At 40.7% G+C, this 17,311-nt stretch overlaps 1 protein-coding gene across 3 annotated transcripts in view; it reads left to right on the top strand.

Annotated features, from left to right (window-relative positions):
- The window catches only part of PAX3 (paired box 3), a 98,415-nt gene that overhangs the window by 56,366 nt on the left and 24,738 nt on the right, over positions 1 to 17,311 (top strand). For all 3 annotated transcript variants that reach the window (XM_032354949.1, XM_032354947.1, XM_032354945.1), the window contains exon 5: positions 10,215 to 10,420. In XM_032354949.1, the coding sequence (XP_032210840.1) occupies positions 10,215 to 10,420 (206 nt within the window). The remainder of the gene's footprint in view (positions 1 to 10,214; positions 10,421 to 17,311) is intronic.

Raw genomic sequence — 17,311 nt, 5'->3', positions numbered from 1 at the left:
GACCTTGTCACGAGTCTAATTGTGTCTTATTGAAGTTGTGTATATATAGCTAGGGTTTACATTTCATAGCCAGAAATCTCTGTTAGTAACTGTGCGTAACATGATTTTCACATCCTCCAACCGCCACTGAGAATACCACTCACCTTTTATGGTCATGTTTTCACAACTGATTTACAGGGTTGACTGTGACATCTGAGTCCTGGCACGGTAGACCAGGAAGAAAAAAAAAATGTGATGATATTGGCTACAGTTTTTCTTCCAACCCCACATCAACCTTACTCCTCAAATGGCAATGTTAATTAGATCTTATATTCGACATAAGTGATCTTATATTTGGATAACCTCTCTGAGTTCTCATGGATCAGTTAGGTCACATTACTCCCTAGACCTCATTTTTTTTTTTCTTTTTTCTTATCTGTAATATGGGGATGACAATACGGGTTTTGGGAAAAATGAAAGAAAATGGACATCAAGGATGAAAGAAACAGGAGTGGGCGCTATACTAGAGCTCTATACTAGTGGGCTCTGTACTCTATACTAGAGCCCACTCCTGGGACAATAGTATATAGAATATATAGTAGAGAGCTATAGAGCTCTCAGTGAGTCTGAATAGCAGCCTTTCTTATATAACTGTTGAGTTGATCTTGCCCAGAATGTTGAAGGAGCCATCACAAGAAGGGCTTTGAGATGTTTTGTCTCTAGTTAACCATTTACACAGAAATGATTTCTGAGGTAAGTTGCTCTGCATGGCCCTGGATGAACCACTCTTGGACCAAAAAATGTGGTTTCGATTCAGATGCGATAACAAAAACATAAGCTAAATCTCCTCATAAAGCAAGTCTTTTGCAACACGGTTTTTCTTTCCCTATTAGAGAGATCCTTTTCCAAAGGCGGAAGGTGACTATGTTTGGGGGAAGTGCAGTGGCTACACACAATTATTTCTTAAGCTGCTTAGTTTTTGTTCTGATATCATTGGTGACATTAATGGTACTCAAGCCAGAATGAGGGCAATTTCTAATATTCCCCAGTTCTGAAGAGATAAGGTGCCGATGGAGGAAAGGTACATAATTACCACATAGAACGTGATCTTGTGGTCCCGTTCTCAGGTTTTTTTGTTTGTTTGTTTGTTTTTCCATTTGTTTCATCTTAGAAATGACTGTTTCACCAGGAGAGATTAAAAATGCCCATCGCTCTTTCACATCGTTCTCAGTGTTCTGATTTTTCTCCCCTAAGTCCATTCTGCTGAATATCTAGGAGTTGTCACATTTTTAGCAAGTAATAACCGTGTCTAGCTGTGCTGACAAAATGTCCCAACATAACTGTTAATAAGCATTGTCATTTTAAGCATGAAACAGTTTAGCTAATGATTTATCTCTTTTAAGGCAGCACTCGGGGCAGCTGTATGATTGGTCTCTTTAGCAAGTCAAGTCATTTCTTTAACAAAATGTTAAGCACAGATGGGCCATAAGCTGTCAGCTAACGATTACTGTGTCTGCATCTGCTTGCTTTCAATGCACTGTTTTCTGTATTCGGTCAGTTACTTAGCGGCAGCTCCGTGAAAAGCTGAACCTACTCTGATTGGCAAATAAAACGTTCATTTGTCTCTTCTTCCTATTGTTTTGTTTTGGTAACACATGTCAGCAGCTCAATTACCCAGTTCATTAACAGCTCCCAAAGGACATGATGGCCAGCCCATGATAAGAGGGTAATTGTGGCACATATGGTCAATAATGGCCTCTCTCTTGGCAATTGTAAATAAAAGTCACTTGGCTCTTACCCTTTCAGGAGAACTACTGTTTTCCTGTTCCCCTTCAGTGTGCAAATTACCTTTTTTTGCTCGATGCAGTCCAGTCTTGGTGACTCAGAGCCTAGCTCCCTGCTTTGAGGGTCATGGAGACAGAACATGGAGAGAGCTCTGGTTCTTAATTTTAATTATGACTGACTTTTAAGCTCTTGAGGGGGAAATTCTTATCACGGGAGACTATTCTTAGAAAGCTGTTAACTGATTAATTAGTTAACTAATCAGTTTTCCTAATTGAATAGTAACACATTTTCTTGGGGCTTTCCTCCCTTTTTCTCTTTGAAATGCTCTGGTGGCAGTTACCATGGAGTTTTTAAAAAGCCATTTAAAAAATTGCACACACACAAAAAATCATGTGCAGGCAGGGGTGGGGAAGGGAAGTGGGCCTTCATCTTTTCTTGTTGAGAGAGATTCATTTTGTAAAAGCCGTTCTTGTTACACGCAGGTCTTAAAGGGCTCTAGAAGCCTCTGAGTTCTTTGGGGACAGCCTCAGGGTCTCTGAAAAAGTAGTGATTCCTCCTTCCCGCCAAGCCTTTGCAAGGAAGTGCTGAAACACAGAGTTTGGTCGCTGCTCTGTCAGGGGAAGAGAAGGGGCACGAGCACGTTTTTACTTAAATGTAGCTGTTTTTTAAACTAACAATCATCACTAGCAGGGCTGTGATGAAGGAAGGGAAAGCAAGGCTTTCTTTCCAGCTTCCTTGTTACAAAGGGAGCCTTTTCAGGGATGCCTGGTCAGGTGATGGATGTTGGGACCCCACTCCACCCCAGGAAAGGTTTCTCAGTGTAACGTGGGGAGGGATCCAGCTCGCACCTGAAATTCAAAGTTATTGGGACCTTAGGCTCTGGAGGGGTCTTGGGGGCCGTGCCGCTCCAGGCCTCGGAGGCAGCTTGGCCGCGTCTGCCTGCTCGGCTTGTCAGCCCTTATCTTAAATAAACACCCAACGGGCCCGTGTTGCGCACTTGCCATCTCCGGCGGGCGGGCGCGCAGCACACGCGGGCTTCCGGCCGCCCCCGCGCCCGCCATATTCATAACCAATCTGTACTCTCCTCCCAGGGCAGCAGGCACTCGGGGAGTTGTTGAGTGTCAGGGTTTATTTGTGCTATTTTGATTAGCACCAACCTGGCAGGAGCTTATTTTCCTTCTAATGACCCCGTGCTGGGCGAAGGCGGCTTCCGAGGGAAGGACTTGGGTCAGAGGGGAGGGGAAGAGCGTTCCTTTGCTCCAGCCCCGCAAGTGGGGACCGCGGGGGCAGGAGCAGGAGCGCGGCGAGGGCTGGAGGCTCCTAATGAGATTTCGGGTTCTGAAAAGAACCTTTCTGCCGGAAAACCCACAAATATTCTTGCCCTAGATGGTCCCACCTTGTTTTGCTTTGGTACTTGTTAAAGATTCTTGGCTGGCACATTTGGAGATGTCCTAGAGGCCACGGGAACAAGGACCCCCCCCCCCCCACCCCGGTCCCTCATGGACCACTGATAAGGTTATAAACCATCTCTCCTAGTTTGTGACTCACTACCAGCTCCTCAAATCCTAGCTGTGAGTTAGGAATTCTGGGAAGTTGGCTTTAAGGCTTGATAAGTGTGTTAAGTCCCACACACTTTCTAGATCTACCTTTGGATTCTGTCCTAAATCGTGCGTTTGTTCCTTTCAGAGGTGTCTATCTTTCCTTTTCTTGACATCTATACAGTTGAAACACACTTAAAAAAAAAAAAAATCATGTCGACGATTACTTCTCAGCTTGTGAATTAATGTGGAAGAGAAGATTCCAGGTGCTGAAGTCTCTCAACTGGCTTGGATTAACCCCTACTGTGCATCCATTTCAACCTCTCCCCCTACCCCCCTTCTTTAGGGAGAAAAAAAAAAAAAAAGAAAACCAACCTCCCCTTTCTCATCCACTCCCGGCTTTCTTTGTGTCTGCTGCTCCCTGCCAGGCAGGTGTCAGAGCCCTGAATGAGGGTAAATGCCCCGTTGATGGATTCCACAGATGGAGCGTGGAAATCGGTAGAATAGGCCTCAGCCACAGGCCATTTCTTGGGATCCAACAAAAGCCTCCAAATAAGTCAACAAAAATCCCAAAGATCACAAAGGGAAAATGTCATTTGTCATTTACTCTGGGCCTGTGAGGGAATATCAGTCTTGCCTCACTCCTCCTGGCTTTCACCCGAGTAAACACGAGAGAGGTCATTCACATCTCTCTCGGTGTAAAAGGGCCACTTCACATCAGAAAACAGTTAGCTGTCCATGGCCCCCCTTCACGTTGGATGGTAAAACTCACAAACACAGGAGACGTTCTGCGATTAGCCGAGCAGGTGCACCAAACTTCGAGTTGACCCGTTAAAGATCTTGTGGAATATACCTGCCAGATACCCTAAAACCTTCAGATCGTGGAGGAAATGATTTCAGGGAGCGCTAAGGCGTGATTCCCATTTTTATTTATGATTATTTTTTTGAATCGGTGAGACACAGCTTCAAGTGTTGCTTTAAGATGCTGCCAGGTCTAGCTTGCCAAGATTAGTAGAGATGGAAGGACCATCTGATTTGGTCTGGGGTTATCTTCTAGTAAATGACCGATGACTAAGGACGTCAGCCTCAGAGCCTGCAGAGAGAGACCCCCCCCCCCACCTCCTCTGTGTCTGTAAATTGCATTGTATTATATCTGGGACAAACATAGAGTTTAAATGGTTGTCATGTTTTGATTCTTTAATTATTCAAATGAAAGGTCTTGCTGAGAAGAAAGACAGTGTGCCAAATTCATGCTTGTGAATTATTTTGTTTCTCCATTTTTTGCCTGTCTCCCATCTCTGAATTATACTGGTCTGGAAACCAATAATTATAGAATTCCACGTGACTAAATCCCTATAAAATTGAGGTAAGATCTCATGTATAATAGCGTTAACTAGGATGAAATATTTCTTCAGGCTACAGAAGAGTTCACAAGGGGTTAACGGACAAAGACATACTCTCTAATTCTGTAATTCCTTCTTTAATTAAACTTCATGGTTGGTCCGCTGGTGGTAATACTTCTGCCTTCTCCTCCCGGTTTGATTTGTTTCTGAAGGAAGAATTTGTAATCCTGTGGGGTACGATTGTTATCTATGCTTGATCTTTTTTCTTTAATTTTTATTTTTTAAATTGATCCTGTCCACTTCCCCAAGGTTAATCTTAATATTAAATTATTAGGGTAACTAAAAATTTGTTTCCTAAGACCTATAATTAGCTTGATATAGAAAAGAAAGAAATGTACTTTCTTACAAAACACAGAGCTGAAACATTGAGGTACCTGGAAAGAGACAGTATTTTCCTGTGATCACTCTGGGGCACCTGCTGAATAACTTGTGAATATGCCAACAGATTTCGAGTTATTTATTCTCACACTTTTGTTTGATAATAGTTCGAGGTTACTTTACAGCACTTGAGATCCTTTCACTAACATGTTTTTAATAAAAAAAAGAAGGATGTAGTAAAGATATAAAATGAGGAATCAGTTCAACTGCTTGTGATCAGTAGTCGTATGTTCTAGATGGACCTAGGATCTTAGGACCAGGAGTCAGTCATGATTAGGACCAGGAGTTGGTGATGATTCTTAAGAGCTACTGCAAATGGTCACACTATTTTGTTTTCTTAAATAAATTCATTCAGTGTCTTGGCAAACTGATTCACTTCTTAGAGGTTTATCCTTATTTAACAACTATACTTGAAGATGCAAAGAGTTCCATGTTCGTTGACTTGAATTAAATTCAGTTAGAAAATTGTTTGATTTGGTGTATAAGATTAATCAAACTGTTGTGTTTTCATAAATTTTATTTGATTCTAGGACGTTTTTGAAAACCTGGGGCAAATGGGAGGGGTAGGTGGCAATCAGCTGAATAATTTGCATTGGAATTCCTGTTTGGATTTGTTTCTGGTACTCCTCTTTAGAAGGACTCTTTGTTGTGTGTGTGTGTGTGTGTGAGAGAGAGAGAGAGAGAGAGAGAAAGAAACTCTGCAGCACCTATTTGGAACATACCAGGCTAGAAGAGAGAAAGTATGTCTTCTGAAGCATACACCCATACACCAGGGTCAAATCCTAGCTTCCCCAGTCGTGTGATTTGAACAATGTCTCTAAGTCTCAATTTCCTTCTTCTGTAGAATAGCGTATTTATTTCACAGGATTTTTGTGTAGTTACATTGGGAAGAGGGAGAAATCCTCATCTTCTTGGAAAGGTTTGCTCCAGGTTCATTGGAGACATCGAGTTACATGAATGTCTAAGTCAGAGAATGGATGGTGAGGAAGTTTTGAAAATAAAGTAAAAACTTTCAAAATCTGATAAGAATATGGATTGAGATAAAATCTGAGAATCATTCAATTTAAAGCAATACAATCTTCACTTAAAAAGCTGTGTGTTATATGTTAACATGGATTAAAAAATTTTAAAAAAGCTTAAATTCAACATATATTATATGTTAAATATATGGATTTCTTATGAGCCTTATTTTGGTATTTCAAATTGGGGAACAATATCTCTATTTAATGAATAATAAAGCAAACTTTGTGAAGGCATGTGTAGAATTTTTATTTTGAGTAACTTAAATGTAATTGAAAATCTCCCCTTAATACTAGGGCCGGACAGTAGAAATAATCCAAAGAGATTTTACTGAAGAGATCGTATTTGATCTTGTTGCTGTATCTTCACAATCTATGAACTCATTTAGATAACTGTCTTGCTGGTGGTGCTTGCAATGTCCAAGTCAGAACATTAGATATTCTGTGCAGAGACAAATATAATTTATTTCTGTGGAGCTGTCTGGAAAAAAAAAAATCTTGTTTTTTTACTTTGGTGTAATATTTAGCAAATGAGGTGCTTTGTATCAAGGATCTAATGTTGAATATGTAAAATAGATGGACTTCAACAAAATGATTTTTTTGTACTATTATAATGGAATGTAAATATCAGGTTTATTTTTGATAAAAATAGAATGATTCAAGTTCATGACATTATCATGTTCTCTGTAAATCTCATTTCTATTGAGTGACATTAAAAAAAAAAGTAGTATTTCCATCTTTAGAAATAGCTAGTAGTTCCTAGCTCATAGATTAATCTTGGGTCGCTGACTTAACATATTTTAAAGCCTACATCCTTTTGGGGTGTAAAGATGGAGGAAGGTCAGAAATCACTTGTGCAATGGTGGCTTCATATTGCCAAGAAGGATCAGTTGGTTCAGATAAATTTCCAGCAGAAAAGTAAGGCAAGTCATTTCCTCAGTGTCTTTTGAAATGATGCTTTATGGAAGTTTTCTTAGGGAGGTGCAACTGTCGCTTTTGCGTAACCGTCTAGAAATACAAGTAGTGATTTGTTAGCTTGTTAAAAAAATTTTTATTTTGGGTGGCGAAGGCTGTCCTATTGAACTCCCAGACATTCTGAGTCTTTTTAATCATTAGCTGTTGGTGATTCTTCATTTTTTTTTTTTTAAATCACAATCTTCTGAAAAAGTTGATAATTATTTCCCAGAAATATTCAGGTATGCAAATACTTGCAAAATCTTCCTGAAATTTTTTTGAGGATTTACAGATTCCCAAATCTCATTTCAGTAGTTGTTGGGAGACTCAGAAGGGCAGAATTTCCATGTAAGGTGTAAAATAGGGGCAGAGAAATCAGTTAAATTCTTAAATTCTTAAATACTTAAAATCTTAAATTCTACCAGGCATTTCCATCCTGTCAATTGTGTTTATTAAACACCTACTATGTTCCAAGGTGTCCAGCAGGGAACAAGACAGAGAAAGGCCTTGAGCTCACTAAGCTTACATTGTGGGGGATGTTGTTAAGGTGAAACATGGTGGTCTTGACCCTCAGAATTAACTCTCACTGGTACTTGTACATTTCAGGAGCCCCTTTTCTTCAGAAACTGAGACGGTTTTGATTAATTGACCTGACAGTGCATGGCACATCATATTTACTTGGGAGGATTTAATAACCTTTGTGACTCCCAGAGGAAACATGAAAATTTCCACATACTATTATCCTAATGGGATCATAGTAAGAGAAAGTGTAACCAAAGATTTAAGGTTCTCACAGGCAAAGGAAGCTTTGGGTGAGTCCTTAAATGCTATTGGGCTTTTCACCTGAATTCACAGAAGATAGAAAAGTCAGGGCAACAGAAACTGGGGGCAGGGAAGGGAAGCATTTTATGGTGATTTATTATCTTAAGGGAATGAATAATCTGGGAAGTATACTATTTAAAATTTAAAAATATGTATGTGGAACCATTGTTTTGATAAGTTACAGCAGGAAATTTTTTAAGTACTTGGGAATTTTGGGAGAGAAAATAATAATATGGATTATCCTATAGAGGTAGTTCTCAGAGGATCATTTAGGACCAGCAGACTTGGCATCCACCCCCCACCAAAACTATAGAAACTGTAGAAATTGCGGGGGGGCAGCAGTCTGTGTTTTAATAAGCTCTTCAGAAGGTTCTGATGCTCTAAAAGTTCAAGATCCACTGCTCTACAGTGATGTGCAAATTACTGCTTTTTTAATTTGACTCACATTTATCAAACACAAACACATGTAAGTTGTATTGTGAGCTTTTGAAGTTTATAATGCAATGCACATTTCTCAGCATGTTAGTTTTCCTTTAAAATATTCCCACACTTAAAGCAAGTCTAGTTTCATTTTTTTAAGTATCCTAAAATAAGATTTATATTAAATTAGACCATTTTATATCAAATTAGGCAACATAATTGAAACACCAAACATAATGGTTAATGTACAGTAGATGTACTGTATATCATAGTTCCCTTTCACTTTTATCTATAAGCACTTGTTTTTCTTTAATTTGTCATATAGACTATTAATTTACTCTTTTAATTTTACAGTTTGAATGTGAATAAGTTGTAAAGTTTTAAATATTAAAAGAACTTAGAATTCTATTTATGGGTTATTTTGGATGTACACCCCTTTGGGCAGCTTATACTATACTATAATGTACTGAAATAGAACGAAATTTTAGATTTCTGTAGGGCAGAGTTGAGTTTGAGTTTAAATAAAAGAGAATGAGGAGTGTAGGAAATACTGCATTTTGACATTGCTTCTGGTAGCACCTGGATTTCCCTAGGTCCTACAGCCTGAGAGTGCAAAGGAGTTTTACCTTGACAATGACATTAATAATCTACAATTTTCTGGATTTCCTTCCCCATTTGCCAACAGCACATTTCAGCCCCTTCCCCGGAGGATCCCCTAGTTATCTGGGGAGTTTTCAGAGTGTATTTGGATATGCTTAGGAGCATGGCTGGACGGGCTCCCGAGTTCTGCTTAGAGTAGGTGCCTGAGAGCTCTCTGATGGCCCTCGGCTACTGCCCTGATGTCCAGGGCCTCTGGGAGAGGGCTGCTTTCCTGCCCAGTGCCCTGTGTCTGCTGTGTGCTCAAACCTCAGAACCTTCTAAGGTTGACAGGTACTCAGTTACTGAAGGAACTCATAGGAGCCATATTGTATCACCAGTGTAAATTCCTAACTAATTTCCCAGTCCCTTCTTCTTGTCTGTAGATACTCACCCACTAATACGCAGGACCTCCTTCCCTGATGCGTGCTGACACAGGCAAATTCAAACTTTGCTGGGGAGGGGCCTGCAGCAGGGCTGGTTTCTGGGACATGTGACCTATGTAGTCTTCTACTCACGGCCCGTGCTTAGAAGGGCTCTGTGTTTGGTTTTTACGCTGTGTGTGGCCATCCCAAAATTTGCAATAATTTTTGAACACAGGAACTTGCATTTTTATTTTGCACTGTGTTCCTCACATTAGGCAGCAGTCCTGGGCAACTGCTCACCATTCAGCAGAGACCCAGACTCTGACCTTCGGTTTAGGGACAGTTTGCTAGACTATGCCTGCCTTTTCTCGAGTCTGTTCTTGAGGTTCACAGTAACAACGTCTCAATATGTGGTAATAAGATCATGAATTTAAATATGATTTCTCTTATGGGAGTAGAGTCTATAAATCTGTAGGAATCCTGCAACACTTTACTATTATTGACTTTTTAGATATTAGGTCAATTTTGGAATTAAAAAAAAATCACATTTGTTAATGGATTTCCTTCTGTAAAAGGCGGCAAAAGTTTATTTGGAACCACACTAAATTTGATTCATTCATCAAACACAAGTGCTAAGCACGAGGGCCATAAAAATGGAATCATGTCCGTCCCTGTTTTCTAAGATCTCGTAATGGACCTAGGTGACAGATGCAAAGAACAATGATTTCTGCCTTGGGGGCTTGGAGACAAAATAGGGAAGAGATTAAATATCATTTAATAATGCGATACTGCACAGAGGGTCTTGGTGTCTGTGCGAAGACACTGGGGATATACTTCAGGATTTGAATCATTCAGTCTTGGTCAAACTTGTTTTTTGACTCCTGTTTTACCACTTTTCCTCTCCCGTGCACTTAGCCTCAGCACCCCAGTCAGATGAAGGCTCCGACATTGACTCCGAACCAGATTTGCCACTAAAGAGAAAACAGCGCAGGAGCCGAACAACTTTCACAGCAGAACAGCTTGAAGAACTGGAACGAGCTTTTGAGAGAACCCACTACCCTGATATTTATACCAGGGAGGAACTGGCACAGAGGGCAAAGCTCACCGAGGCTCGAGTTCAGGTACTGACTCTAAACATCCACGCCCTGATTAAATCCGGACAGGAAGCAAAGTGGTGTCTTCTCATCTCAAGCAGATTTTACTTTATTTAAGATTTTATTTATTTGAGAGAGCGAGCATGAGCAAGGGGAGGAGGAAGAGGGTGAGGAAGAAGCAGGCTCCCCGCTGAGCAGGGAGCTGGATGTGGGGCTCCATTCCAGGACCCTGAGGTCATGACTTGAGCAGACACAGACATTTAACCCACTGAACCACCCAGGCGTCTCTAAAGCAGATTTTAAACCCAGAGAATAAATACGTTAGGAATGGCATTTCATTGTGAATTGTAGCCTTTAGTAGCATAAAGTTTCCACCACGTTTTCTCTAGTGTCTTTTCTTTGTCTTTTGCCTTGTCCTGATGGCACTATCCTGACCTCTTTTTAATTTTTATTTGTATTTGCCTGATCACACCCACCCCCACCGAATTTCTTTTGTTTTTAGGTACGTCTATTGTATCCAGCAGTATTTTACTTTGCTAACCAGTCAGACAATTATTTTTTTTTTCTCACTTAAGAGGTTGGTAAGTCTAATTAAATTTATCAATGTGATCAGTATGTTTGGCTCCTTTTCTGTCATGCTGTTGGATACAAGTATTTTATGTGGATCAATTTTAAAATGACCTATTTGTTTGCTTTACATTCTTAGGGTTTTTTTTTTTTTGTTGTTGTTGTTGTTGTTACTTAAGAAAATGTGCATTCTTAGTTTAGCCTTTGGTTATCATTAATAGGCGAAAACAATTATGTCCGATATAAGTGTGTCAGTTCCTGTTGGTCACTCCCCATTTCGTGAGTCCTTGTTACACACGGGGCACTATATGGACTTCAGGCAAAGCAAGCAAATGCGAGTGGTCCTCTTGGGCCAAGCACTGTTCTAAGTGCTTTATGGGAATTAACCCATCTCCTAGTCACTAGAACTGTAGGGTGATACTGTTATTTACCCCCCGTTTTTTGGTCAGACTATTGAAGTGAGCACCCACAGTCCTAAAACTAGTCAGTGATAGATGTAGTTGGATTCTATATACTTGCTCTTGATGACTTTTCAATTATGAGGATGGGCAAAGGTGTATAAAGAAAAATTCCTTCTAAGGCTGTTATAGTCCTGAAACATTTCAAATAACTATTATTTAAGGAATGGTTTGAAGCATCTTCTGAACTCTTAGAACGACTCTGAACTCTCTGGAAAGACTTCGTTGGTTTAATCAACTTTCTATTGATAGAGTAACATTTTCAGCATTAATGAAGATAGTAAAACACTGTTTGAAGGCTGAAAAGTGTCTTAGGGTATCCTGAAACTCCTCAAGTTAAGTTGCTTTATCTAGAAATGTGTTCTTTCCAGCTACTTGACTTTCATCGTCAAAGCGAGCCTGGAGACTCAGAGGTAAACTGATAGGTTGATATGGTTTCTCGATTGATCATTCCTTTCTTCTCTGCAGCTCTCTACCTCTCCTATTCTAGGCTTTTACAGAAATAGCCTCTCCCAGGGTACAGAGCCTAGTCAGAGTGATTGTCTTATTCAACCTGACTTGCCATACATCACCGTAGAGGTAAGAAAGTGAAGGAATGCTAAGATGCATTAAGGCAAGTCTCCCAAGGAGCTCCAGTCTAGTATTAATGAGTTAATGAGGTAAACACAGATATAATTATCTTTTAAGTATATAATATAATATATATTAATATAATATAATATAATATATATTATCTTTTAAAAAGCCAGTTATGATAAGTAACCTAAGAGAGAAACAATGTGCAGTGGGAGTTGAGAAGAGGAAAGAATGAGATCTTGCTGGATAACAAGAGAAGCTCACACAGAAGGCAGATTAAAGATGAACCTTTGAAGCTAAATAGAAATTCTCTGGACAGGGAGGGTGGGGAGAGTGTATTAGTAAGAGGGAATACCGTGGGCAAAAGCGCAGGGAGTTGGATGCATGTGAGTCACATACCTGGTGATCCTTCATTTTTGCTTGTGTCAAAGGAATAGGGACTAGTTCAGTTTGGTTGGAGGGTAGGAAGAAGTAGGGTGGTGGGAGGAATATGGTTGGACATCCTGTGGTGGGCTTGGGTTTCAGGCAAGGGCTCTCACAGTTGATGTGAAGGGCAGTGGAGGCTGTGGGCATGAGTGGGTTAGGGGCTATGGGAACAGAAAGAAAGGGCAGTGGCAAAAGGTGGAAGGTAGGCAACAGGTTGGGTAAGCTGGAAGTGGGTGGAAGGGTGAGCAAAGAATGGAGTCACAGATGCGTGGAACCTTACAGTACAGATGCTTTACAGCGGGGACTATTGACTCTATCTACCTGTTACATTGGGATACGGTGTTCCTCTCCAGAAATGACCACCACTAACCACAGATTATGATAACTTACATACATAAATATTGTATGATAGAATACCATATGTGGTATATGAATCATGATATGATCTATAACAATGTTATAAATATTGTATGTATCAAATCTAATTGCTGTTATTACAGTTCTGTGGACACCTGGCTTAAATCCGAAGTCAGATCTGTTCACACTCTCCATTCTTCCAGCAAACCTTTATAGAGCGCCCATGGCATTCCAGGATTTGATCCCTATATTCTTTGTCTGGCCAAGCCCACATCCCGAGTCCGTCCTTCAGACAGATAGGAGATCAGCTCTGCACTCAGAGTAAAAAAAAATAAACATTGATTTTAAAGAAATCAAACAAAGAGAGTGAGGGAAAACTGAAAAGGTTCCGTGTTGTCCGTCATACCTGCTTTTGCCAAAAACAAAGATGGGGGACAGACTAAATCTCAAACCCATGCGGCTTGTGCAGTGCCCAGCATTCACATCTGGCTCAATGAATGTCCGAGGAGAATAAGAAAGGCCCATTAACTTACAGAGGACACGGGATCAAACCAATAAAGAGTGGTTCATATTTTTCTATACAGTGACCTCCTCTCCAAAGCAGGGCCCTCATTAACCTCACAGCTGTCCTAATGTGGCTTTAACCCGATGACTCTTTACATTCCTTATGGCTTCATTAGTTCCCTTGAGACACATCATGTCCTGCACCACAGCTATGATCTACGGCCTAACAAATTCCCCACAACACCCGGCATATGGATCTTTTACTTAACACAGCAGGAAAAAGAAGGAGTAGTTAATCACCGATTAAAATGCCAGAACAAAATCCTTTAGTTTTTAGAAGGATCTGGGAAAGCAGTAGCAACGTCAGCTCCATTTGAGTGATAGCCAGAAAGTGTGAGTTAGTTTAATTTGGGGCACCTGGGAAAACCAACACCCAGTGGAAAAAACCCCTCAAACAGGTCTACATTCTATATATTTTTTTCCCCCTGAGTAAAATATTTCTAAAGTCTTCTGGGTAGAGATGGCGCTAAAGCTATAATAACTTAGGCCTTTGTCAGTATTTCCTAAATATTTGTTTAGCCAGTAGCTCTGTTGTGTTTATCACAGCCAAATCTGAGGACACAATCTGAGAACTATTGTACACCAAAGACTAATTTGCCTAATTCACCTCCTGGGTATTATTATGCAAATAATGGCAAACCTCAAATTTTCGTGGGGAAGAAAGCAAATATTTATGATGTGCCACAGTTTTAGTAAATATTCCACCTAAGAACTCCACAAAGCAGGGAGGTAGCCCTCTTTTATCCCCAGGATAACGAGAGAGAGCAGAGGAAGCTGTTTGAGGAAACAGTATTGAAGCAGGAGTCAGAAGATGGGGGTTTTGGTTTCAGCTTGCCAAATGCGTTCTGCTAAGGAAGTCACTTAACTCTGCTGTAATCTTGCTGGCTTCGGATTGTTTTTCCTTTTAATTTTAAAGTATGAGATAGGTTAGATCAGATGATCTCAGTCTGGGTTTACAGATGACCAGGATAATCATGGATGGACTTCAAGAGGAGTCTTGAGATTTGTACACACAATTTTGTGCCTTTGCCTCTGCTTCTGTGTGTGTGTGTGTACACAAGCATTAACGGGGAGGGGGGTATCCCTGGTTTTGTCATTTTCTCAAATACCACTGCCCCCTTTCCTATTCTTAATTAAAAATAACGAGGTGCATGACTTATCATCAGTAATTGGAGGTTCTCACAGAAGCCCAGTAGGGACGGATTGATTAATTTCAATTCCAGTACAGTGAACATGCAATGATTTATTAGTTTCAGGTGTACAAGTGAGTGACTCAGAAATCCTACGTATTACCCAGCGCTCATCACGATAAGAGTCCTCTCCGTTCCCATCACCTATTTCACGCATCCTTGCACCCGCCTCTCTTCTGGTAACCGTCAGTTCTCCATAGTTAAGAGTTTGTGTTTTTGGCTTTTCTCTTTGTTTTGTTTGTTTTATTTCTCAAATTCCACATATGAGTGAAATCATATGGCATTTGTCTTTCTCTGACTTATTTCACTTGGCATTACATTCTCTGGATCCCTCCATGTTGTTGCAGATGGCAAGAGTCCATCTTTCTTTTAGCGCTGAGTAATAGTCCATTGTATATATTTGCTGCATCTTCTTTATCCATCTATGGAAGGACATTTGTGCTGTTTGCATAATTTTGCTATGGTAAATAACGTTGCAATAAGCATAAGGGTGCATATATCTTTCCAAATTAGTGTTTTCATATTCTTGGAAAAATATCCAGTAGTGGAATTACTAGGTTGTATGGGAGTTCAATTTTTAATTTTTGAGGACTCTCCGTACTGCTCTGCATAGTGGCTGCACCAGTTTGCATTCCCACCAACAGTACACGTGGGTTCCTCTTCCTCCCACATCCTCACCAGCACTTGTTTCTTGTGTTTTGATCCAGTGAGGATTTAAAGTCATCCAACAGATCTGTATAGTTTAGAAGTGAAGATAGGTATGGAATATTTGGCCCTGAATTCCTTAATGATGCAAAAATACGATCATCCTGAAATTTGCTGCTGGTTGCTGTTGGGAATGAATGAAGCTGCAGTTGAGCGTGCCTGTGTGCCACGCTTGGACATTCCTGGAAGCATGGAGCTTCTCCTCATCAACCTTATGCGTTCTCTCCCCAACCTGCTCCTTGTACAACGGTCTGAGCTGGAGAGCAGCAATGATAGAAAGGCTGAGAGAGTGTGATGTGGAAAGAGACGGGATATAGAGTGAATGAGAAGGCCCAGGGATAAGCAGCTGGTCCTGAGTTTACCTACTTGGAAAGTACTATGTTGGGCATTGGGCATCGTCATTAGACATTACTGAATCTAGTGTTTATCAAGCATTTTATTTTATTTTTTAAAAAAAAATTTATTTATTTATTTTAGAGATGAGAGAGAGAGGAGTGCATGAGAGAGAGACAGCATGAGTGAGGGGGGGGCAGAGGGAGAGGGGAAGCAGACTCCCCACTGAGCAGGGAACCTGATGCAGGGCTCAGTCCTGTGACCCTGAGATCATGACCTGAGCCGTAATCAAGAGCTGGACACTTAACCGACTGAGCCACCCAGGTGCCCCTAATCAGACATTTTAAATCTTGTGAATTCTCTTTCTGAGCATTAAGCATTTCATTCTCTCTCCATTTTTCAAGTTGCATTTGAAACAACCCATCTGGACTAATGCAGGTCAGATTGCCTTTGGGGACCACACCAAAAGTGGGAACCAGTAATTTCTCGATGGGCAAAATTAGGCTTATACTGTGGGACAATTAGCACTAATCCATGAAACTTGGAAGCAAATTTGACCTAAGTCTCCATTCAAGCCAAACTGGCTTTGAATTTATTTGAGGTGTTATGCGGGCACTTTCCTGTTTGTTCATGGGCACAAAAGGATTTGGCTATAGACCACAGAGCTAAGAAAACAAAGCAAAGCTTTAGTTCTTGGATGGCTAAGACAGAGATGGCAACGTGACCTTCATAATCAGTAGCTACCATTTATTGAACACTCTATATCTCTTCAGTGTTCTTCTGAGGGCTTTGATCGCATTGTCTCATTTAATTGTCACAACAATCTTGTGAAGTTTTTTTTTTTTTATTTTTTAAAGATTTTATTTATTCATCAGAGAGAGAGAGAGAGAGGGCGAGAGAGCAAGCACAGGCAGACAGAATGGCAGGCAGAGGCAGAGGGAGAAGCAGGCTCCCTGTCGAGCAAGGAGCCCGATGTGGGACTTGATCCCAGGACGCTGGGATCATGACCTGAGCCAAAGGCAGCTGCTTAACCAACTGAGCCATCCAGGCGTCCCTCTTGTGAAGTTTTTATTCCTCCCATTTAGTAGATAAGAAAGCAGAGTCCCCTAAGTAGTAAACAATTTGTTCAAGGTCACAGAGTTAGCAAAGTGGGGGGCCTGGGAGTCAACTTTGCCTGCGCTGCATTTCATCTATGTGAATAAAAAGTATTACTACATTGTTGGAAGTACAAAGTTTTCAGGGCACCAGGGTGGCTCAGTTGGTTAAATGTCTAATTCTTGGTTTTGGCTCGGGTGGTGATCCCAGAGTCCTGAGATTGAGCCGCATGTTGGGTCCGTGCTCAGCGGGGAGAAGTCTGCTTGAGATTCTCTCCTCCTCTTCCTCTGCCCTGTCCTCCCGTTCATGAATTCTCTCTCTCAAATAAATAAATCTTAAATAAAGTACAAAGTTTTCCCCAACTCATATTTTTGAGAGTCTGAACACATTGGTTACTTTTTTGACCCAAGAAGAGAAAAAATGATGAAAACCTTATTATTTTTTGTGAGTCTTATCCTTTTCCCCTAGTTATCGTGATATCATGAGGATCTTTCCATTGAATTTTGCTTTGAAAAATTTATTGGATATTATATTACTTCAGAAATGGGTCTGAAGATCATTTCCAAAAAGCACGAGTACAGCTTTGTGGAAGGGCTCTGCAAAGAGACAGATGAGCAGGGAGATATCCAGGGGCAGGTGAAAATGAA

The sequence above is a fragment of the Mustela erminea genome, chromosome 8 (assembly GCF_009829155.1).
Source record: "Mustela erminea isolate mMusErm1 chromosome 8, mMusErm1.Pri, whole genome shotgun sequence".
Taxonomy (NCBI): domain Eukaryota; kingdom Metazoa; phylum Chordata; class Mammalia; order Carnivora; family Mustelidae; genus Mustela; species Mustela erminea.
The sequence above is the reverse complement of the archived record's forward strand: the minus strand, read 5'-3'. Positions and strand labels throughout refer to the sequence as shown.